This window comes from Cyclopterus lumpus, chromosome 24, assembly GCF_009769545.1.
Source record: "Cyclopterus lumpus isolate fCycLum1 chromosome 24, fCycLum1.pri, whole genome shotgun sequence".
Taxonomy (NCBI): Eukaryota; Metazoa; Chordata; class Actinopteri; order Perciformes; family Cyclopteridae; genus Cyclopterus; species Cyclopterus lumpus.
This window is the reverse complement of record NC_046989.1, coordinates 4,153,226-4,175,618: the sequence shown is the minus strand read 5'-3', so window position 1 is coordinate 4,175,618 and position 22,393 is coordinate 4,153,226. Positions and strand designations below refer to the sequence as shown.

The 22,393-nt window shown below is 47.7% G+C and overlaps 1 protein-coding gene across 4 annotated transcripts; it reads left to right on the top strand.

The window, feature by feature from the left end:
* Positions 1–321: 321 nt before the first annotated feature.
* Positions 322–21,627, top strand: trib2 (tribbles pseudokinase 2). 4 transcript variants are annotated; one of them, XM_034528005.1, is made up of 4 exons: positions 322–409; positions 15,534–15,958; positions 17,401–17,693; positions 19,763–21,627. In XM_034528005.1, the coding sequence occupies exons 2-4, from the start codon at positions 15,689–15,691 to the stop codon at positions 20,235–20,237; spliced, it is 1,038 nt and encodes a 345-aa protein (XP_034383896.1). In that variant the 5' UTR covers positions 322–409; positions 15,534–15,688; the 3' UTR covers positions 20,238–21,627. The 4 variants fall into 4 exon arrangements, with proteins under 4 accessions (XP_034383896.1, XP_034383894.1, XP_034383893.1 ...); XM_034528003.1 differs by lacking the exon at positions 322–409 and adding an exon at positions 7,945–8,187; XM_034528002.1 differs by lacking the exon at positions 322–409 and adding an exon at positions 14,462–14,857.
* Positions 21,628–22,393: the final 766 nt, after the last annotated feature.

The window sequence follows — 22,393 nt, the reverse complement described above, 5'->3', positions numbered from 1 at the left end:
CTTACTCGTTGCTAATGTACAGTGACCCCCCCCCCCCCACCCCCCCCCCCACCCCCCGCTTGAAATCACGGGACATCTACCCGGCCTTATCACTTCAAGAACATCTCATCATGCGCCTCGAGGTCTTTCCAGGGCTGGAGTGCAGCGTGGTGTCTTAAGCGCCCCCAAAGGGGAAGTCAGCCCCCATCAGTCACGATCAAGGTGAGGCCCCCCCCCCCCCCCCCCCCCCGGCCACATGTTTCTCTGCCTTGCGTCATGTTTCTGATCGTGGCCACAACAAGAGACGCGACATTGGAAAAGACCGCGGCGCTCCGGGGCTGAGGCAAAGCGCTGCACAACTTTGCATCAGAGCTCTTTAAAGACTGGGTGTGTTTGTGTTTGTGACCAGATTGCTAAAAGGTTCCAGGCGGTAAGTCAAGCACACACACACACACACACACACACACACACACACACACACACACACACCAGGACCTCAGTAAGTATTGGTGAACATCAACATACATATTTGTATAAAAAGGGGCATATATGACAACAAATAGCAAATATTTGTGTAGAATAAGCATATCATTGTGTTGTAGATTGGTACTGATCCTTTTACCCAGAGACATAAACATGAATTTAAATATATATATATATATCTTCACTCGTTTGCATCGATGGTGTATTTGCTAAAGTTATGGCTGCATGGTTTAATATCTCTATGGGCTCCCCTACCCCACGACCCACTCTCTTTTTTACGCCCCTCAGTTTGCCAAAAAGGTTTGTTATTCCCAACGCCGCAGTACATTTTGTACATTTTGTGCATTTCTCCTGTCCTCCACAATCCCTCGACGGGCCACTGTTTCTGCTGCCTTCTGTCGGTCCCGCATCCAGCCGTGATGAATGAAAATTGCTCCGGTATACTTCCCCCGTCAGGAGACCGGCCTTTCCTGTGGCCCTATCCATAAATGCATTATAAATGAGCCCGCCAGGCATCTTCAGTAAGACATGTGAGGCATGTGAGACACCGCAGACCGGTCGCTTCCTGTCTTCCAGTAAAGGCGCGGCCCGCTACCCCCCCCCCCCCCCCCCCCCCCGGCAGGAAGCCACATGACGCGGCACATGTCGACTTAAACGCTGTAAACAAATATTTTGAATTCTTCTCCCGGTTTTAATTTGACTGAGCCTGTGAGGGGAAACTATCTGACTCATTTAAACTGCAATGTTCAGCAGCAAAGCCCTCAATATACATACGCGCACCATTAATATCTAATCAATCAGCGGGACAGTGAAGACACTAATGCATGAAAGAAGTCCCGTAGGATTGGTAGACTTTTCTCTCTGTTGGAGCGACACACCTTAATGGCCGGGCCTCACTCGGCTCATCAAAGGCTTTGATTTCTTTGGGGGTGGGGGGGGATACTTTCTCCAGGTATTTCAGTCAGGGGGGAATCCTGTCCTTTTCATCTGCGGTGGCGTTACGCGTTTGATGTCTGAGCCGAGAACTCTCAGCTAAAGCGCCCGCCGCGCTTTGAAGGCGCTTATTGTTGCAGGCGCGGTTGAGAAATCATTTTAATGTTCCCGATAGTTGCGGCGTGTCGGATGATGATGGGTCCGGGCGTGAAAGCCGGAGCGCTGTAAGAGTAGGAATAAAGATTTCTCTTTTAAAAAAAGAAACCCTGGCTCTGTGATGTGCGCCACCATATTCTCTCTGATGCTTTATCCTGCCCCGTGCTACTTCTGCAGCCCGCTAGCTATCTCTCACACACACACACACACACACACACACACACACACACACACACACACACACACACATGTAGCACAGATATAGAGCATGCACCACATTAGGTAGGCTAGAACAAAGAGAAAGGGAGATCGTGCTATGATCCACTTTGGTTGGTAAAGCCCCAGAGCAAAAGCAGTGGTTCTAAGAACAGCAGCAGACCTGCTACACACACACACACACACTTACACACACACACACACACCTGCACACACACGCAGAGTTGCACCGGGAGAGCGGGAGCCACAATGGAAACTCTGAGTCATGAGCGCTCCTGTGCCATTCTGCCAACCTAAATCATTGTGGCATTGAGTCACTTCCTGTGTGTGTGTTTGTTTATTTGCAGTGTGTGTGTTTGTTTGCGCATTTTTTTTGTGCAATTTATTTGCAGTGTTTTTCTCTTAATTCGCACGCGGGCGCACCACGCAGGAAATGTGTGCGTGTGTGTGTGTGTGTGTGTCTGTGTGTGTGTGTGATACACATTAAGATCGACCACAAAGGGGAAAGCCCTGTGCTGCAGAGCTCCTTGTACACGGAGAGAAGAGAAGCTAACCTGTGCTGCTAAGCGTCGCCTTCTTCTGGGCAGCTTGTCTTTCACATCAAGGGTGTCACGGATGCTACAAATAGCCACATAGAAGGGGGGATTTTTTTGTGTATATCTCTTTCTCTTATTACCGCCTCACATATCTTTCTCGCGCTCACCTTTCACGTCTCAAAAAAAAAAAAAAAAAAACCTGCGTCCCGCGGTGCCTTTAATTTTCTCCGTTCGGCCTCCGAGCGTCAACGCATTCTGATAGCACGTAACAAAGGTTGACATGTCAACACAACCCTGGTCGGGCAATCATTATTATTTTTTTTTTTCCATAGAGATAATGAGGGCTTTTAACATTCCTGTTGCACCAACACGGTTGAGTAAACACAACCCCGGGCACGCACACACACGCACAGATTAGGGCTACGCAGAGGGCACAATGACCTGCGAGCGCCAACCGAGATGTGTTTGCGTCCTCGATAAGCCCGGATGCCCACACGTGAAAAAATTAACGTGATAAAGCGTCTGTTTTTTTTGTGGTTTTTTTTATCGACACAACGCTCGGCATGTCGCAGTCATGGTAACGCCGCTCGCCGCAGGGAAATTTAAAGATAGCTTTTATAGAGCGGTCACCAACCCGGATACATTGCGGCTCCAGAGAAAGAGCACGTTGGACTCTGCTAAAGGAATGTGTGTTTCTGTTTGTGTCGTTCACATTGTGGCCATTCTCAGATGTCGGGGACACTAAAACATTCTTTTTTTTAAAGCCGGTTGTTGATCAGAAAGTCATCGCAGACTTGAACTGTAGGAGTGATCATGTGACAGGAAGGTGGGAGGCTCTGAAACTGAAACTGGCCCAAATGGAATCAGATGCATGTTCAGCCAAAAACCGCCATCAGCCTCCACTACCGGGCGGGCCACGAAAAGCTTCTGACCTTTTGAGAATTAGAAGGATATGGAAATTGTTGCTTCACAGCTTTTTTTTTTTTTTTTTTCTCCAAACGCACACGCGTCGTGCACGAGTAGCACGCACAACCGTGAAATACTCAACGCCCAGGTTTCTTGGCTCCGGTGACTGTGCAAACACTGTACGCTATCAGAAAAAAAAATAGCAACGCGAATGTGTCGCAATCCCCGCCCGCCCCCCCCCCCCCCCCCCCCCCCCCCCCCCCCCCCCCCCCCCCCCCAAAAATGGTCCAAACAAGCGCTGATCCAGCCTCGAGTGTCGAGTGCTGGACGTTTTTCCACCCTTTTAAAGTCACGATCCACCAGAGAGGCAGGTAGGAAGTGAGCATTGTTTTTGGACTCCACTTCAGGCAGACCGGGAGGAATGAAGCGGCCGGCTGCCTCAGATGACTCATCCCCCCATTGATGAGCTTAACAGCCATCAATTCCACCCGGGGGAGCAGGGCCCTGCACTCTCCCCCCCCTCCCTCCCACCCCCACCCGCTTTGCACTTCAGCCCGGGCAAGGCTTCCTCTACACTCCCCCCCCCTCCGGTTTCTCTCCCAGCAGAAGGCCTGGAGCTTAAATTAGCGCTCTGGCAGCCGGCCATCTGACAGAAGAGCAGCGAGAAGGCAGCAGCCATTCATTCCTCTGGAGTCAGATTCATTGTAACACAGAGACAGGGCTTTTTTTTTTTTTTTTTTTTCTCCGCTCGTCTTCCTTCCTCTGCAGAAAAGGCTCCATCACAGTTTGAGAAGAAGAAAAAAAAAAACTGCCACCCCAAAATGCAACTCAGCACAAAAAGTCCAGATTAGCCCGACGGCCTTTTTGTACCCGATCTGTTCCCGCTGGTCTTTGTCATCCGCAAAGAACAATGCGGCACAATCCAAGGCAAACGGGGACGCATCCTGTATCGCTTGAGACTTTTATTCACACAAAAGACACAGCAATGTGCAGTAAACGTTGTCACACACACACACACACACACACACACACGCCTCTATGCACATACATATACGTACTGTACAAACCACAAACCAATGGATGATGTCACGGCGACTACGTCCACTTACACACGGCAGAAGGAGCACGTCGTCCCCCCTCTCCTCCTCCCAACGTAGCCATCTGCTTCTTAGCTACGTGCTACCAATGAAAAGCCCAAATAAAGCCCTGAAGGGAGCTTCACAGTAAGCCTCTCCCGAGATAAATCAGAGCAAAAATGGGGATAAACGAAGCTATAGATTGTAACAACATTTTGTAAATTAATGAGTTGTTATTAGCTTTTTGTGAACACTTAGCAGCTCGTGCATGATCAGTTTCAATAACTAGTATTTTGTGTATGAAGTGTCACGCCTTATGTCGCTGGAACATAATGGAAGACGCTCTGGATGTTGAAGGATATTGTTGATATATATATATATATATATATATAGTATTATAAATGTGCTCACGTAAATATTGTTATGCATGTTCTCCTTCTGCTTCTTTGCACACACAAAAAACAAATCACCATTCCAGCAACATTTCTATGCATATAATGCACAAAGGATATCTCGTCGAGAGCATCGCGGGGAGACTCCACACTGCAGTATCTCAAACTATGATCAGCTTGAAATGGAAACAAAGAAGAAGAAAAAAGAGCTTACAATACACCGTCGTCTGAGATCCGTCGCTGCTTCATATTTGATATTTTTATCTCATTCCGATCCCCCTTTTTGTTTTTTTTCCCGGCGCCTCTCCAAAGTGCGACGCTATCGCCGTCTGAGGAAGATTGCTTTTTTTTTTTTTTTTTTAAGGTTTCGCTCCCTCATTTTCTTTGGCAGTTATTACATCTGAAGTTCAGAGAGGTCACCTCAACATATTGCGCAGGTTGTAGAAAAGCCATCTGTTAGATTTCATATAATGCAGCGGCCCCCGCCGGCACACATTTCAGAGCAATAACAATACGCCACATCCGAAACTACATCCCCAAAGTAATTTACACGGCCCGGCGTCGTCTCCGACAGGCGGGACTCGGAGACGCGTCGCGGGAGGACGGGCACGCGTCGGAGAGAGAGAGAGCTAACGGGGCGCTAACGGGGAGCTAACGGGGAGCTAACGGGGCGCTAACGGGGCGCTAACGGGGAGCTAACGGGGCGCTAACGGGGAGCTAACGGGGCGCTAACGGGGCGCTAAAGGTGCTCGTTTTTTTTGCCGTCTGGAGGCCTTTTCGGGACTCTTTAAAGCGGCGTTCAACCGCGTCAGCCGCATCTCATTGCCCCCCTAATCACCATTCACGCCATCGGAATCAGTATAATCGGTCCTCTGTCGCCGCCGCAGCCATTGTTATCTCACCGTCGTGATCCTCGTTAACAGTCTTCGTGATTGTAAAATAATCCGTGGAGGGGTATTGTGCTCGCGCTCTCATGCGATTACGTGGGTGAAAAGAAGAAATGGTCTAAATCGGCTTAATAATGTCTTTAAAATTACATTTTTTTTTCCTTTTAGCGGTGAATAAATTGGGCCTTTTCTAAAAAAAAAAGAATTAATTTAAGGGGGGGGCAACGGTGCATCTGTTAATGGGGATGTCGGTGCACTAAAACATCTGTTGTAGTCTGATGGAGAGCGACGTCTTCTTTCCTGGAGTGCACATGCAGGCGCGTCGACTGTATCGTTGGCCAAACAAAAGGAATTTCAAGTGTTTTTTTTCTTCTTTTATTCCTCATGTAATATACATCATTATAATACAATGGAGATACGCATGCATCCTGCATATTTAGAGAATGTTTTTTTAATTATGTTACAACCGGGGCTCTCAATTGCAGGTAATTTCTCAACAGGAAATGGGGGAATTTTCCAAGCCTGCAATAATTACGTCATGCCTGTGTTATTTGCATCCATGTGTGTGTGCGTCCTGTGTGTGTGTGCACGCGTGTGTGTGTGTGTGCGCGAGTATGTTTGTGCCGAAGAGTAATTAGATTTTCGAGAGAAAATGAAACCAAATGGAAAAATGCGTCCGTGTGAAAATCTGTGGGTAAACAGCGCGTACGAGGCAGCACTTCCTCTGGGTGTGTGTGTGTGTGTGTGTGTGTGTGTGTGTGTGTGTGTGGCACTGCAGCCGTGTTTACTGTTAACAGAACACGCCGACGACCCGGTGATGGGAACATGACGCGGTGACCTTTTGAAAACAAAAGGGATCTGGTGGGAATACCGAGTAAGGAAAAAAACTTCCTCTTCTGCTCTTATTTGCTTATACACACACACACACACACACACACACACACACACACACACCTGTGAGGTCAGCATTAAAACACAGACCATCCGAGTCAGCAGAAAGGGACAGCTGACGCGCTGCACTGAGAAACTAGCAGCCGAGCTGTTCTCATCCTCCACGTTGTCTCCTCATCTGTGTTCCGTTTGCAGAGGTGTGCAGCTGACGGGGGAGGGGGGGGGGGGGGGGGGGGGGGGGGGATACGATCGCCGAGACGATATCTGCACACGGTGCACCACTCCCGCCCACCGTACTGTACACCACCCCTGTCTCTCTCCGTGATGCACCACATTATAGAGGCTTATCTCCCAAATCTGACTTGAAAGGAGTCGCGGGGAAGACGATGTGAAAGGAGCGTTACGGTCGCGGTTATCCGAGCCTTCATCGGACGAAGCCATCGTTTTTCAAGAATACAGTACGAAGAAGAAGAAGGGGGGGGGGGGGCACGTGGTGTTAGGAGACTGCAGTCACTTAATGGTATATGCTAAATACACTGACCCGTGCCTGTCGCGCTGATTGCCACAGGCGTGGTTTGTTTGACATGCCAGCCTCTGTTAGCCAGATACGGTAGAAACAGATCATTACTGTCGCAGCTAATGCCGCTAATGTTGCTAATGTTGCTTACTCCCCCCCCCCCCCCCACACACACACACACACACACATACCCCTCCTCTTCCTCCCTCCGTCCACCCTCCTTGTTTGTCTCCGTCAGGCCTCGAGGCCACTCCGCCCGAAGGCCTTTTAGAGACGATAGTCCTTTATCATCTTAATAGCCTCACATCCACCGGTATGTAAATACACGGCATGTTTAAATAGCAGTGGGTAGAGAACCGCCTCTGAATGCAGGCGTTCCCCCTTTTGCGACTCTCACCGTGTAACCATTTATATCTTCTTCTTCTTCTTTTTTTTCACACTAAATGATGCATGCTCTTATCTGATATCCGTTGCCCTCGATCGAGCGTGGCCTAGATTCTCATTTCATTTCCCCGGTTCACATTTCACTGCGACACATTAGATAAATTTTTTTTTTTTTTTTTTTTTTTTCTTTCTTTAATCTCTCTTGAAGGCAATGTCAAGTATAAACAAGGAGACGGGCCTTGTTTGTTTTTGAACTAATTGTCTTCCACGAGGGGCAGTTTGACAGAATTATGAGTGATTGCACAGAAGAAGGATTTCAAAGCAGCCTCGTGCGCGTGTGTGCGTGTGCATGTGTGTAGGTGTGTGTGTGTGTGTGTGTGTGTGTGTGTGTGTGTGTGTGTGTTTCTGCACCTGCCAGTGTCTGGTATATATGGCTTGTCACATGAGACCCCAGCAGCACATGCAGGCAGGAAGTGGAGCTAAAGTGGTGAAGTACAGTAGCGAGCGACGTCCTCGTCAACACCTGCTCCACCGCTGCACCCCCCCTCCCCCCCCCCCTGTCTCTCACTCCACGCTGCTTCACACTGCTCCACCTGTCCGTACATGTGATCCGTGCAGCGTGAAAAAATGATCACATGCACCGCGGTTATTATTACGTTATTTTTGTCCTCTTCGCTCGAATGGATTTAATTCGGGTGTTCCACCGCTGGGTGTAGAATGAACACATCATAATTAACAGTTAATTCCCTTTGGATGAGGGCACGTGGCAGTGAGCCCACGTGTGTCGACATCATGAGGCGTGGTATGGAAGAAGAAAAAAAAAAAGAAAAGGTGAGTGAATCACGACTCCTCGCCATTATTTGTCCTTCTCTGAAGCCGGCGTGAAACATACCTCTTGGCACGAAATGGCTGAGAGTGAGCAGAGTGTCACTTCCCCCGGAGAGCAGAGCACCGCGGTCCCTTATGTGCATTTCAGCGTCTGTGTGTGGTGCTTTTTTGTGTGTGTGTGTGTGTGTGTGTGTCTTTGTGTTTATATTTTTGCGGGGCCCTGTGCAATATATCCCCCTGGGGGTGAGGTGTGTATGGGGGTTGGAGACAGGTTGCCATGGCAGCAGCTTTTAAAAATGTTGCGTGAATTGCAGGGATGTGTGTGCGCGCGCGTGCGTTCCCCCCCGCAGAGGGGAGGTAAAAAAATATATATATAATTACATTTCTTTCTTTTTTTAACTTCTTTCTGAAAAGGTTATGCATTGTATACCCGTGTCGTATGCTGTAGTCCAGTGAACGCAGCACATTGCATATTTATTTGGTCCTGATACCTGTCGTGATTGTTGTGGCGTGAGTTGGCTATTTTTTTTTGGGGGGGGGGTTGGGGGCCAACTCACACGATATGTATTTTTAGGTTTTTTTGGAGTGAACTGTCCCTTTAAGGATGCCTTTTATTTTTTAGTCTCCATTCATCTTCAACTAGAGCAAACACTGGAGTTCCTACATCATCTACACATGCAGTTTTCATTTTGCTTTTAAAGTTTTTAAATGTGACCAACAACAACAACAACAACCACATCATCTTTTATGAAGAGACTTCTTAGAATTTGACTTTGTTTATGAAACTACGTTTCCTTTCTAACTACCGTCACACCCCTTCGTGTCTCCTTCGTGTCTCCTTCGTGTCTTCTTTGTGTCTTCTTTGTGTCTCCTTCATGTCTTCTTTGTGTCTCCTTTGTGTCTTCTTCGTGTCTTCTTTGTGTCTTCTTCGTGTTTCCTTTGTGTCTCCTTTGTGTCTCCTTCGTGTCTTCTTCGTGTCTCCTTCGTGTCTCCTTTGTGTCTTCTTCGTGTCTTCTTTGTGTCTTCTTCGTGTCTCCTTCGTGTCTTCTTCGTGTCTTCTTCGTGTCTACTTCGTGTCTCCTTTGCGTCTCCTTCGTGTCTCCATCGTGTCTCCTTTGTGTCTCCTTCGTATCTCCATCGTGTCTACTTCGTGTCTCCTTTGCGTCTTCTTCGTGTCTCCTTTGTGTCTCCTTTGTGTCTTCTTTGTGTCTCCTTCGTGTCTCCATCGTGTCTCCTTCGTGTCTCCTTTGCGTCTTCTTCGTGTCTCCTTTGTGTCTCCTTCGTGTCTTCTTTGTGTCTTCTTCGCGTCTCCTTTGTGTCTTCTTTGTGTCGTCTTCGTGTCTCCTTTGTGTCTCCTTCGTGTCTTCTTTGTGTCTTCTTCGTGTCTCCTTTGTGTCTCCTTCGTGTCTCCTTTGTGTCTCCTTCGTGTCTCCTTCGTGTCTCCTTCGTGTCTTGTTCGTGTCTCCTACTTGTCTCCTTCGTGTCTCCTTTGTGTCTCCTTTGTGTCTTCTTCGTGTCTCCTTTGTGTCTCCTTTGTGTCTCCTTCGTGTCTCCTTTGTGTCTTCTTCGTGTCTCCTTCGTGTCTCCTTTGTGTCTCCTTCGTGTCTCCTTTGTGTCTCCTTCGTGTCTTCTTTGTGTCTTCTTCGTGTCTTCTTCGTGTCTCCTTTGTGTCTCCTTTGTGTCTCCTTTGTGTCTTCTTCGTGTCTCCTTTGTGTCTCCTTCGTGTCTCCTTCGTGTCTCCTTTGTGTCTTCTTCGTGTCTCCTTTGTGTCTCCTTCGTGTCTCCTTCGTGTCTCCTTCGTGTCTCCTTCATGTCTCCATCTGTTTTGAATAACGGTTTCTTCACACTTTCACAAACTCCAAAACCAGGAACAGCCGCCAACGCTCATTTGATGTCTTCGCACGTTCGAATCGGCAATGAAATTCCCGCACATTTGGTTGACTCTTTTTCCTCGTGTATGCCTGGTAATAAAAAAAAGAGACTCAACCCGCAAAAAAAACACAAAGAATAATCAAACCCAACGGCGAGAATTAGTCCATTTATTTTAACGATTGCATCCCACGATAACTCGTATGTATCCCCGAGTGCACGCTCCTTACCGCGCTGCATGGGCTCCTGCAGCGGTTTGTGACTCACCCGGAGCAAAGCCAGTGTTGGCGTCTCCTAAAAAATGTCTCGTGTTTGGGAATTTTGTTTTAATAAATCTGCCTGGGTTTTTTTTTTCTCTTTTGGCAGTTCCACGCGAGCGTCGTCGCAGTGCCAGGAAATACATTTCCCCCTCCACACGGAAGACAACATCAGCTGTCAGACAGAAGAAGAAAAACAAAACAACAACAAAAAACACAAATCGAGACGCCGCTGATGTGTTGCGTTTGCTGGGATTCGACTTATTTTTTTTCTTCTTTCTTTTATACTTCCCACATGGCATTTTTTTTTTTTTTTGACAAGTCGCGCTTGATGCCTTCATGCGTCCCGTCACTTTAGAAAAAACACGCAACAACGTCGCAATGTCTCCCTCAAACAGCCAGCGATTTAGCCGGAAGACGTTCACGCTGGCGTTAATGCCATCTAAACCTATAAACCGACACGTGAATGAGAGACAGACAAGCCCGGGAGGAAAAAAAACATGTATTTTCTTTCTTTCTGGCTCTGCAGCCGAGCGCCATTCGGAAGGCTCGAAAGCTGCGTGATTTCACTTCTGCGGGCTCTAATGCATGGCTATTATTAACCTCCTCCACTTATGAGCGAGTGAGTCACCCTGTCCGGTGACAGCGCTGCCACAAGTCCTCACTCAGCTGTCTGACTTCATGAGGGAGAGATCCAAGCCAGTGACGCCCCCCCCCCCCCCCCCCCCCCCCCCCCCCCCCCCCCCCCCCCCCCCCCCATACCACCCTCCTCTGGTCCCCCAGGCCAAGATCCGTCCTCTCCACGTTCGAGGAGGTCTCGTCTGGACGATGCTGACTGGACGACTTTGCAAGCGACGTGTTCATTAATTTTCGCTCTCGTGCGTTTCCATTACCAGCCTAAAGCAGATTGCGTTTTAAAAAAAAATATTTACATATTTTCCGTTGACATTCAGCTTTCTTTGATGAGGGATGCACGATTGAGATTGTCTTTTAAGTGTCTCCCGTTGTTGAAGGCATCCATCATTATGAACCTTTCTGGGTGCGTCTTCCACCAATTTCGATCACAAATTGACGTTTAAAAGAAACACGTGACGAGAATTAGGCGGGTTGAAAAAAACGTGAGCCTCGTCGTCATGGCAATCGGGGAAAAACACTCTCCGTCCTCGATATCGGCTCGCTCTCTCGGTTTTAAAGAAAAGGCCTCGGGGTCACCAAAGCGCCCTCGGAAAGGGCAGAATGTCCCCAAAATAACTTGAAAATTATGGGTTATCGCAGCTGCTGCCCCGTATACACTCTCACTGGGCTTCATGTGCGTATGGTGGGCCTCTGTATGAGCGGGGCTCTGCAGTCAGGACTGAGGATGCCTCTGATATCAACTTGATGTCAGCGCTTTGCTTATGAGTGTTTGTCTTGTGAGGCATCTCTGACTCTTTACTCCCACACATATCTGTACAATTACATATTAAACCTCTAGTTCCTCTGCTCGGCTCTCCAGCTGGCATTCACAAAGTAAAGACGACGTAGGGAGGAGACACACACACACACACACACACACACACACACAACCCTTTTCATCCCTCTTTCCTCCTCCTCCTCCTCCTCCTTTCTTTAGCTCCCTCCACATGTCACGTTCTTCTGCTTACCCGTCCTCCGTCTATCCCTTTCGCCATCATCTCCTCTCACTCTCACTGAGTGATCTCATTCCTCCCATGCCTCTGCATGCATCTTCTCGCCTATATATATATATATATATATACGCAATCGAGTTTCTCGGTTGGAAGTCACCCGCGGGGATGTGACGGCACCGATTCCGGCTGGTGTCAAAACGGGAGCCGGCTATAGCGGCGTTGCAATATGACAGTGTGAAATTGCCTATTTTCCGAGTGTACAATGCGAGGAAAATAGCTTCTCGTTTGAGTGTTTTCTTTCGTGATTCATTCTGACAAATTTAATTTGATCGCAACATGCCGTGCAAAACACACATTCCTCCAGAGGATTTAAAAAAAAAAAACTTTAGGCCTTCCTGTATCTTCACCATTACAGAGGGGGAGGGGGGGGGGGGGACTGACCTCAGATCGGTTTTCTACAGGCCAACGAAGGCCTATTAGGAAGTTGGTGAGTAACAAAGCTCCGGGGGAGCTCACCCGTCCTCATTGACCTCTGTAGCCTTTCCGGACACGTCTTGTTTTCCGAAGGGTACACACACACACACACACACACACACACACACACACAGTCACACACACACACACACACACACACACACACACACAGTCACAGGCTCTCGCTGGAAGGCACTGCTGGGCCGGCCTGCCGTTGCTCCTCGGTATGTAGGCAATGTCTGGAGAGCTGATGAGCCTCGATGGATTTTTTTTCTCGAGTGTTGCTCTCCGCAGCGAATGAGTCACACAGTGTATCAGGGAATGGGGGCAAGAGGAATCTTTGGGGATTATTATTCTGATTCATGCACAGCTGTGGTTTAGGCTTAACAGAATCCCTATCTGGGGTTAGAGTGATGTGCAAATGCACAGATGTACTATGGTAGCATGTGCATATAAAAAAAAATATATATCACACTTTCCATCGTTCGGCTGCACGTTGTTCTTGTTCTCCGCAGAACGAGACAAAAGCCGAGTTGTACGGTGAGGAATGTTCTGGCGTGAAACAAAGAATAAAGTGGGTGGCTCGCGGAGATTATATCACAGAACCCAGAAAACATGCATGCACATAAATAAGCTCTGGGATGCAAAAAAAAGCTCGTGGGTGCAGCCGCATTCTGAAACCGTGAACCTATACCGAGAGGCCTCTGGTTGTGGAAAAAAATGCATTTCCATGTAGCAGGTTTTTTTTTTTATTTCATCGAGAAAACACACATTTAGAATTGTGTGTGTGTGTGTGTGTGTGTGTGTGTGTGTGTGTTTGCACCGCTGCCGTCTGAAGGGGGGGGTCAAAGTTAAATTGAACACTTCTCTCAGTGTCTCTCGCGTCCAGCTGCAAAGCATTCCTTCTCCTTTGCAACGCTGCGGATTCCTATACGTGGAAATTGCACAATCCTGCTGTCACACCCGCTGGTAATCTAGGGAAGAACAATGAATAATGAACTTCTTCCTGTAGGGGGGGGGGGGGGGGGGATGTGTTCCCACGAGATTTTGTATGCACTATAATTCCATCCTATACGATAAGCATTCTTTTTTTTTTTTCTCTTCCCTCAAGGACAATGATTTTACCACCGATTAAAATCACGCTTTTCATTCCCTTGTCTTTGTATATTCATCCTGTCATGTGTCATTTAAATATGCATGTGCGACGAGAGCACGTGCATCCCAAAAAAAACGTGTAACCGGAGTCAAATTCCATGTACGCGCAACACGCACACATAAAGCCAACGAAGCCGATTCTGATTCTTCTCCCGTTTTATGCATTTCCAATATCCATCATATCCTTATATCACAATGCCCTGTTTGTGTTTGTTTAGGTGAGTCACCACGGCAGCGTTGCGTGCTGCATCGTCTTCACATTCAGATGAATAACAAGCACACAACAATGGGCCGCCGCGCGCACCGCGCGCACCGCTTCCCGTGTAGGTGAACGCGGATGCATGTCAGTGTGATGGCGTGCATCCGTGCGTTACTGCGAGAGAGGGATCTCCCTCGCTTTCCCTTGAATGACACTTCAGGAGGAAACACATTTGTAACACAGCACGTACAGTAGCTATACTCCCCCCATGTTCCCTCCCATCCAATTTACCAGCGTGAGATGCATTTAGATTCCTGGGGGGGGGGGGGGGGGGGGTGGAGGAGGGGAGGGAGGGGGGTAGCCACACACTACATGGCTCTCACACATGACTGCGCTGCATATTATAAACTCCAGGTCGGGAAAAAAAAAAAGGCCCAATGGGGCTTCGACGTGGGAGTGACGTCAAGGGGGCGGGGTCGGTCGTGCGCTCCGTGTATGTGTGCGTGCACGCGCGCGCGTGTGCACGCACAGAGAAGCCCCTCCGCTTCCTCCGTCGGCTCTCTCTCTCTCTCTCTCTCTCTCTCTCCGCGCGCGCTCTGTGCAGGCGCAGTGTGTGTGTGTGTGTGTGTGTGTGTGTGTGTGTGTGTGTGTGCAGCTCCGCACTTGATTGGACTAGATTTTTTTTTTCCCAGCCACGTAAGAAAGCAGAGAGAGAGAGAGAATAGAGAGAGAGAGAGAGAGAGAGAGGGAGGATGTCCTGCTGAATCAAAGGAGAGGCCTGGGAAAGTCGGCCGGCCGGTCCCTATCCTTTCCTTTACAGCAGCTCGCTGTAGACAGACGACACTTTTTTTTTTTGTGGAGTTGACCGAGAAGGAAAAAGACTGAGAGGACGTCGGACTCTCTCTTCCCCCCCCTCCTCCTCCTCCTCCTCCGCGTGCACAAAAAGAGCCGCACAGCGTTTGTTCTTTTTTCTTTCTTTCTTTTTTTTTTACCGGATGGTTTTTTTTTTCTTCTTCTCCCGTCTGTGGTCGATGACACTCGCCGTGCACGGATATGATTCCCGGGGAACAAGGCCCCCGTGCACTGACCTGGTACTAGTTAGCCGAGTGAGCTAACTTGGATAGCTCTGCACCTGCTAGCCATCATTTTTTTTTTGTCTTGTCAAATTTCGGCTATATTTAGCGTGCACAACTTGCTTTACATATATATATAAATATATATTTTGCTTGTGCACAATTGTGTGCGTGTGTGTGTGTGCGCGCCTGCCAGGTGTAAATTGTTTCCGTTTTATGAAACGTGCCATACACCATTAACCGGTAAAGATAAGCTAGCACGCAAAGCTGCCGGTTGACTTAGCGCCGCGTTCATTCATTGTTTAAAAAAAAAATAATTAAATTTTTTTTTTTTTTTTAAAGCTGACTTTTAGTCTCCTTTTGTTACGGTCTCGTGCCCTTCCTCGCGCTGCTCACGTTCATGAAATTGCAGCAGGGTTTTTTTTTTTTTTTTCTTCCTTCAGGCGACTTGGTAGGGCTGCAATCCTGCCATTTTTAAAACCCGGTCGTGTCTCTTGAATGGAAAACAAAGGGGGGCAAATGTACAGTTGAACTCTGCAAAAAAAATAAATATATATATATATAATTACAGCCTTTTTGGGGGGGGTTTATTATTTTTCTTGTATGAAAACCAACGAGCCAGCTTTGCCACATTCCCCTGCAGCCAGGAGCATTTACATTTTTTTTCTTCTTCTTCTTTTTAACTTCATTCAAGATTTACTAACCAAGCGGACGATTGCACAGAGTTTATAACTACAAAGTGGAGCCTTAACCGAGGAGGAGAAAATCAAAGAAGAAGAAGAAGAAGAAGAAGGAGGAGGAAACACCTCCACCTCCCATATTTTGTGGAAGCTATCGCACTTATTCCTCATGAACATACAGAGGTCAACTCCAATTAACATTTCACGTTATGGGAGATCGCGGCACAAATCGCACGACTTCGAAGAATTGTCTTGCCTGAGGACCGCAGAGTCGCACCAGAGCTTCAGCCCCAACCTCGGGTCCCCCAGCCCGCCGGAGACCCCGGACTCCTCGCACTGCATCTCCCGCATCGGGGACTACCTTTTGTTGGAGCCGCTGGAGGGAGACCACGTTTTCAGAGCCGCACACCTGCACAGCGGGGAAGAGCTCGTATGTAAGGTGAGTGTGGGCAACACTGGCATATGCATTTTTTTATTTACATTTTTTCATACGTCTTTTTTTTTTGGGAGGGGGAGGTTCAGTTTACTTTAAAAGGGGGTTTTAAATGTGACATTCCCCTTCTTACATGAACTATAATGGCTTTATTTCACTACACAATCCCTCAAAAGAGCTGAACATACCATATATAGAGGTATGGGGGGTTTGCTATTGCAGTAAGTACCCCTCTGCACTTTTTTTTTTTTTTTAAATAATTGCTTGAATTGTAAATAGAGAGCAGGCAGAGTAGCCTAATGGAAAAAGTGAATGGGGCGAGCTGCCTGGTTTGGATTGCATGATGTAACATTTGACAAAGGAGTGAGTAACCACGCACACACACACACACACTCACTCACTCCTATCCGTGCTATTCTCGCTTATCCATGGCCTCTCTCTCTCTTTTTTCCTAGTGCAACGCTGTGTTATTCCACCCTTGCTGTGTTTTAATATTTGGCAGCGTAAGCACAGTCCTGCTGCACGAATGTGCACGACGATTGTAATATCTTGAGGACGGTTATAAAAGCACACAGGGGGGTGCTAGGGAACTTTACAAGTTCAACCAGCTGCTGTCATTGACCCCTTCTAACGTAAGAAATAAACCACTTTTCCCTACAGCTGGAGGACGCCCTAATGGCATTTTTACTCGTCGCATTTATAGCCCATTATTGACTTTGGTATATCGCTGATTATGAAGGCAAGTCGGGGTCGTCCCCGAGGTGCAGTCCAGCTTAAGCAGGCTTAAGTGGCTTGATGAATCGAGAGACAGTTACACGCACCGTTGGACTCGTAAGGCATGACATATCCAATAACCCTTACCCTTACCCGCGATGATGTTTCGTCATGCCAGTAACAAATTAATGGCCTTTGGCACTGCCGTTGAGCTTAACTGCCTTTTGGACCTCATCTCCATTTTGTGGCGCTTTTTCAATGCAGCTTCTGATCAGCCCCTCGGCTTCAGATTTGGAAAGCTGTAGGGGTGCATTTGTATCGACTGTGAGCTGGAGAGGAGTCCTCTCACCTGAACTGGTTGTGCTGAAAGTCAATGGGGGGTTACTATGGAAACAAAAGAGACACTGCAAACCCTGGCTGCAGTACAATACGCCATTCAGTAACACAATGCTTTCACTTGGCCTCTGTGCAACCTGACTCCCTCTGCCAAAAGGGGTAAACACAAGTTCGGCGTCATTAGAAGCAGTACATTGCAAAAGAATGTGGCCAAAATTTAAAGGACGAATGTAAATAGTTTTGTCTCCAACGTGGGAAAGGGAGGAGGATGTGGGGGGGGGGGGGATTTGTCACGAACATCATGTCCCCAAAACAACCACCCGATGAGACCGTTTCACATTTAAGTCGCAGCTAAAATGTAGGCTGTAAAAAATGCTTTCCTGTCTTTATGATTGCAGGTTTTTGACATTGGCCGGTACCAGGAGTCGCTGGCGGCCTACTTCGCCCTGGGCCAGCACCAGCACATCAACCAAATCCTGGAGATCTTGCTCGGGGAGACGAGAGCCTACGTGTTCTTCGAGAGGAGCCATGGCGACATGCACTCCTTCGTCCGCACCTGCAAGAAGTTGCGGGAGGACGAAGCCGCCAGACTCTTCCACCAGATAGCCTCGGCCGTAGCACATTGCCACGACAACGGGCTGGTCCTCCGCGACCTCAAACTGAGGAAGTTTGTCTTCAAGAACGAGGACAGGTGAGTTCGTGCGGAGACCGTAGTCTCACTCGTATCGTCTGAACATGTTGTCCGTGATGTAACTGCATAATGTAATCGTGTCAGTTTGTATCTGTGTTGTGTCTCGGCTTACGCGGAGCATAGTGTAAACCGAGACGCTACAAGACTGGCACGCCTCACCCAGATGTTATGCAGAGAGCAGGAAACATAAGCCCTCCGTGTCGCTCCGGGCTATTTCTGTAGGTTTAGTAGTGGATGTGACGAACGTATCGGGTTAATGTAACCGCGTGGAATCGCACCCTTTTTTTGAGGAGGATCGTTTTAGGGCAGATATTCCAAAAAAACGACAGGGAAGTTACAAGACAAGCTTCTTTTTTTTGGACGATGGATGATCGATTTGTGGGGGCGAGCTTTTGCCAATGCTGGCCGGCAGGAGAAATCAACACGCTCTACTGACCCCTGGTGGCAGCTTTTCAGAACTACCTGCATAAAATCCAGGCATCTGTTGCCACAGCAACCCGAGAGCCCCCCCCCCCCCCCCACCCTTCTTTAAAATTTTTAAATGATAATAATAAGATATTGAAAATAATTGTTAATGGACCCTTTTAATATTTGATTACACTTTTACAATCAATTCCTAATGTCGGGGGAACTTCTCTACAGCCAGTTCTGAGCCGACACCCACAGCAGAGGCTCAGGCCGCCCATCGATGCCCCTCTGGCTGAAAGGGTGACGTCACACTTTTGGCACCAACTGTGGAAAAAGAGAAGTTGAGCCGCCGCACGTATTCAGTGCAGGTCCAATGACCTCGAATGTCACACCAGACTGCTCCATGAGCTGAGACGCTTGAATCCCCTCATTCCATTAAATGATTGATGTCGAGTGGGTTTTGAGAGTGGTAGTGCGGAGCGGTACATTTACGTGACGTGGCCTGTCAAGAATCCACTTGCACCTTCTCAGTCCTTCTGGCTCAGTGGAACCGTTCCAGAGACGGGAGACACGGGTGTGCTCTGGCTTGAACCCAAGTGTGTGTGTGTGTGTGTGTGTGTGTGTGTGTGTGTGTGTGTGTGTGTGTGTGACAAAAAGGCTTGAGTGAAGGGAACAAGACCAGACATACAATGATACCCGAGGAAGGCTTCTTCGGCGTGCGCTAGCTCCCTGACATGATTTATTGGTCAAAGGTTGGCCTGGCGTGGTATCAAACATGGCAACCAAAACGGGGGGGGGGGGGGGGGGGTGTTGTTGTTCTGCTGCTCCTACACCAATTGCGTGAGACACCGACGGACCAGCATGCATTGCATCCCTCTAAGCCCTTCTTAACTGTAATTGCAGGTTTGCGCATGTCAACTAATCAAGAAAATGCTCTCCGACACAGTAACTATTGCTGACAATGAACGCAGGTGTCACTGATGGTTTAAAAAACCCCACAAAAAACACATTCTTGAGTACGTCTAAGCCGTCTTGGTTTCCTTCCGCACACCCCGGCTCTTTGTCTGGGGGCGCCATGTCTCGTGGACCTCACACGCAGATGGCAGCAGTTGCACAGCCCCAACAAGTGTCTCTTACCGTGCACGTGGAACATTTACTTGCCCGAGCCTCTCCCAGATTCTTTAGTGACATTCGCTTCCGAACAACCAGCCATTATCATCGGCACTCAAGGGGTATCATGGCTGCTGTTGTGGGGTTTTAGAGAAGAATGCAAATGGATGCTGTTTTTTATTTTTAAGGGGAGGAGGAGGAGGAGGGGGAGAAAAAATCCACACTGTCGGGTCTTTGATTCTCTGAGAGTGGTTCAATGCATGCAACTTAAGACGATCAGTCACCCGTAATTGTGTTTCTTTTGAATTGCGGCGGTCTTTTGGAAAGCCTGTTCGTACATCGATGCTTTTTTTTTGGCCCGGGCTTTTATCTTAAGTGAAAGGAAATGTCAAAGTTAAGCCTTGAGCATTATGTGCTCTACTTCCTCTGATATCCAAAAGCGATGGATCCAAAACACTTAAGAGCAAATTACCCCATTTGGGAGCCTTTTTTTTGTTGTTGTTTTTTGTAAAAGCGACCTCACGTCTTTTTTTTTTTTTGTTTCTCTCCAGGAGCCTCGTGAAGCTGGAGAGCCTCGAGGACACTTACATCCTGGCCGGTCACGACGACTCCCTGTCAGACAAACACGGCTGCCCGGCGTACGTCAGTCCCGAGATCCTCAACGCCAACGGCAGCTACTCGGGGAAGGCGGCCGACGTGTGGAGCCTGGGCGTCATGCTGTACACCATCCTCGTGGGGCGCTACCCCTTCCACGACGTCGAGCCCGGCTCCCTGTTCAGCAAAATCCGCAGGGGCCACTTCAACATCCCCGAGACGCTCACGCCCAAGGCCAAGTGCCTGATCCGCTCCATCCTCCGCCGGGAGCCCGCCGAGCGCCTCACCTCCCGGGAGATCCTGGAGCACCCTTGGTTCGCCTCCTCCGGAGCGCTAGGGGGCGCCGTGGCGCACGGCAGGGGCGAACGGGAGCAGGAGCAGATGGTGCCCGATGTGAACATGGAGGAGGAGCTGGAGCAGTTCTTCAGCTGAGCAAACGCCAAGCACAACAACAACAAAACAACAACAACGGAAGACTCCCGCCACGGTCGGCTCGCAGCCAAGAGCCCGAAAAACGGTAGTTTAGAGATTACTAGGTGAACATTTGTCTCGTGATAAAGGTCGTTTCCATCCCGTGTCCTTCTTCCACCATTTCATGGAAAACCTTGAGCCCGGCATGACAAATGGCATCTACACGTCAACCTGGCGACGCCGGCTCCCGCTCGGGGAAGTCGCCGCCAGACATGCAAGTTGCAAACAATGTAGCAAATGTTTGTTTGTTCTTTCTTTTTTTCTTTTTGGGGGATCTGTTTTGGTTTTAATGTGGTGCCCATAAATAAAAAAAAAAAATAAAAAAAAAAGTAGACACATTCACCATTTTTTGACACTATGGAAAGCATGAAGGGACAAAAAGAACACAGAGGAGAACAATTCAAACCGAATTGACACGTTTTTTTTTTTTGGTTATAGCTTTTAGGTGTCAAATTGAACCACAGACCCAGGGTCAGGATTCACAACCCCAACTTCTATTAATACAACAAGGTGATCATCCCCGACCTGGGACCATTGGGTAATAAATGGAGCACCTTAGGCTCCCCCCCTCCTCCTCCTCATCATCATCATCATCATCATCATCATCATCATCAAACAGTGATGTTTCAAAAACATCACTGTCTTTTTTTTTCTTAAGCGATTCCACAGTGTTGCTCCTGCTGCTTTTATATCACTCCCGAAACCTCAACTGGTTCTTTATTTTTATTTTTTTTTAATCTGAAAGCCTCCAAACATGGCGTAATGCACTCGATGGACAATTTCAAAAATTAGCTTCCTCTTATTTAAATTAATTCTTCAGTTGTAGGAACGAGAACGTAACATTTATTTAAATTGTAACAGCTATATATATATATATATATATATATTATATATATATATATAAATGAATATATATATTTAAAACTACATTGCAGGGTTTTTCTTTATTCAGAGATTCCTTTTTTTCATGTATGATGTAGGCAATATCTTGACACAGGACAGACTCAAAGAGGAAAATGTCTCGTCTGAAGTTTTTTGGGATGCACTTCTTCTTCTTCTTCTTCTTCTTCTTTTAAGCCAGTATTTCCCGACTGCCCCCCGCGCCGCCCCGGTCTCCCTGGTTTTCTTTTCTCAAAAGCTCGATACGAGATATTCAGTGACGGTATTGCCGCGACATGTCCTCTCCAGGACCCCCGTGTTTGGTCTTCTACTGCCTGCTTAGGTTCTGTAGGTTCTGTGGAGCGGGTACCCGTGGACATGTTTTGTCGTATCTCAATGTTACTTGAATTTGTGTTTTTTAAATCTAGTCCATTGGCATGTGCCCTATGAATGCTATAGCCTGCCTAGCAGTGGGGGGGGGGGGGGGGGATGGGGAGGGTGCTTGTTTTTTAAGAAATTTAAAAAAAAACATGACATTTCTCAATTTGCTACTTGCTTATACATAAAACATGCTTTTTTTTCTTTGTTTTGTAGACTGAGCTACCTTTTTTTTTTTATTTAAGTTGGCGCTAATGTTTAGTCCTTTTTTTTTGGTTTCATGGAGTTGGGGGGGGGGTGCATGGTGGGATATCTGCCTCAGATGTTCTGATTGTATCGTAACAGATTCTGGTGTTTTGTCCAAATTTATTCAGTAAATAAATTGTGAACTGCTGTTGTTGTTGTTCTTCTTTCTTTTGCCTCGATCGTTCCCCAACCTCATCAAAAGCAACTATGACGCAACGTTACGCCCTCGAGTGACGTGTCAGATTTGGTGCAAAGTACGTAATAATAAAAATCTCCCATTTTATTTATTTTTTATTGAATTGCTGCGCTACATTGCCGTAAATATTCATTGGGTTATGAAAGTGATGGCTGATCAAAGGACTCCTCTTCTCTGACATTTGACAAGGAGAGACAGCTGTCTGAGGGATTCGGCAGTCTGTTTCATACATCTATCTATATATATATATATATATATAAAGTTCACTCCCAGCCCCGACGAAAGCACTTTCATCAGCAGATTGCAATCACCGAGAGGACCCGAACATATTTCAAATGAACGAGGAGGCCCACTTCTTCTAAGTGAGTTGCACAAGGAAAGAAACACTCACTTTCCTCGGTGTCTCTCTCTCTCTCTC

Bases quoted from the DNA above. Each gene is read 5' to 3' on its own strand.
- trib2 (XM_034528005.1), top strand. From the start codon at position 15,689: ATGAACATACAGAGGTCAACTCCAATTAACATTTCACGTTATGGGAGA. The intron at 15,959-17,400 runs GTGAGTGTGGGC...TTATGATTGCAG, and splicing joins GGGAAGAGCTCGTATGTAAG to GTTTTTGACATTGGCCGGTA. The intron at 17,694-19,762 runs GTGAGTTCGTGC...GTTTCTCTCCAG, and splicing joins GTCTTCAAGAACGAGGACAG to GAGCCTCGTGAAGCTGGAGA.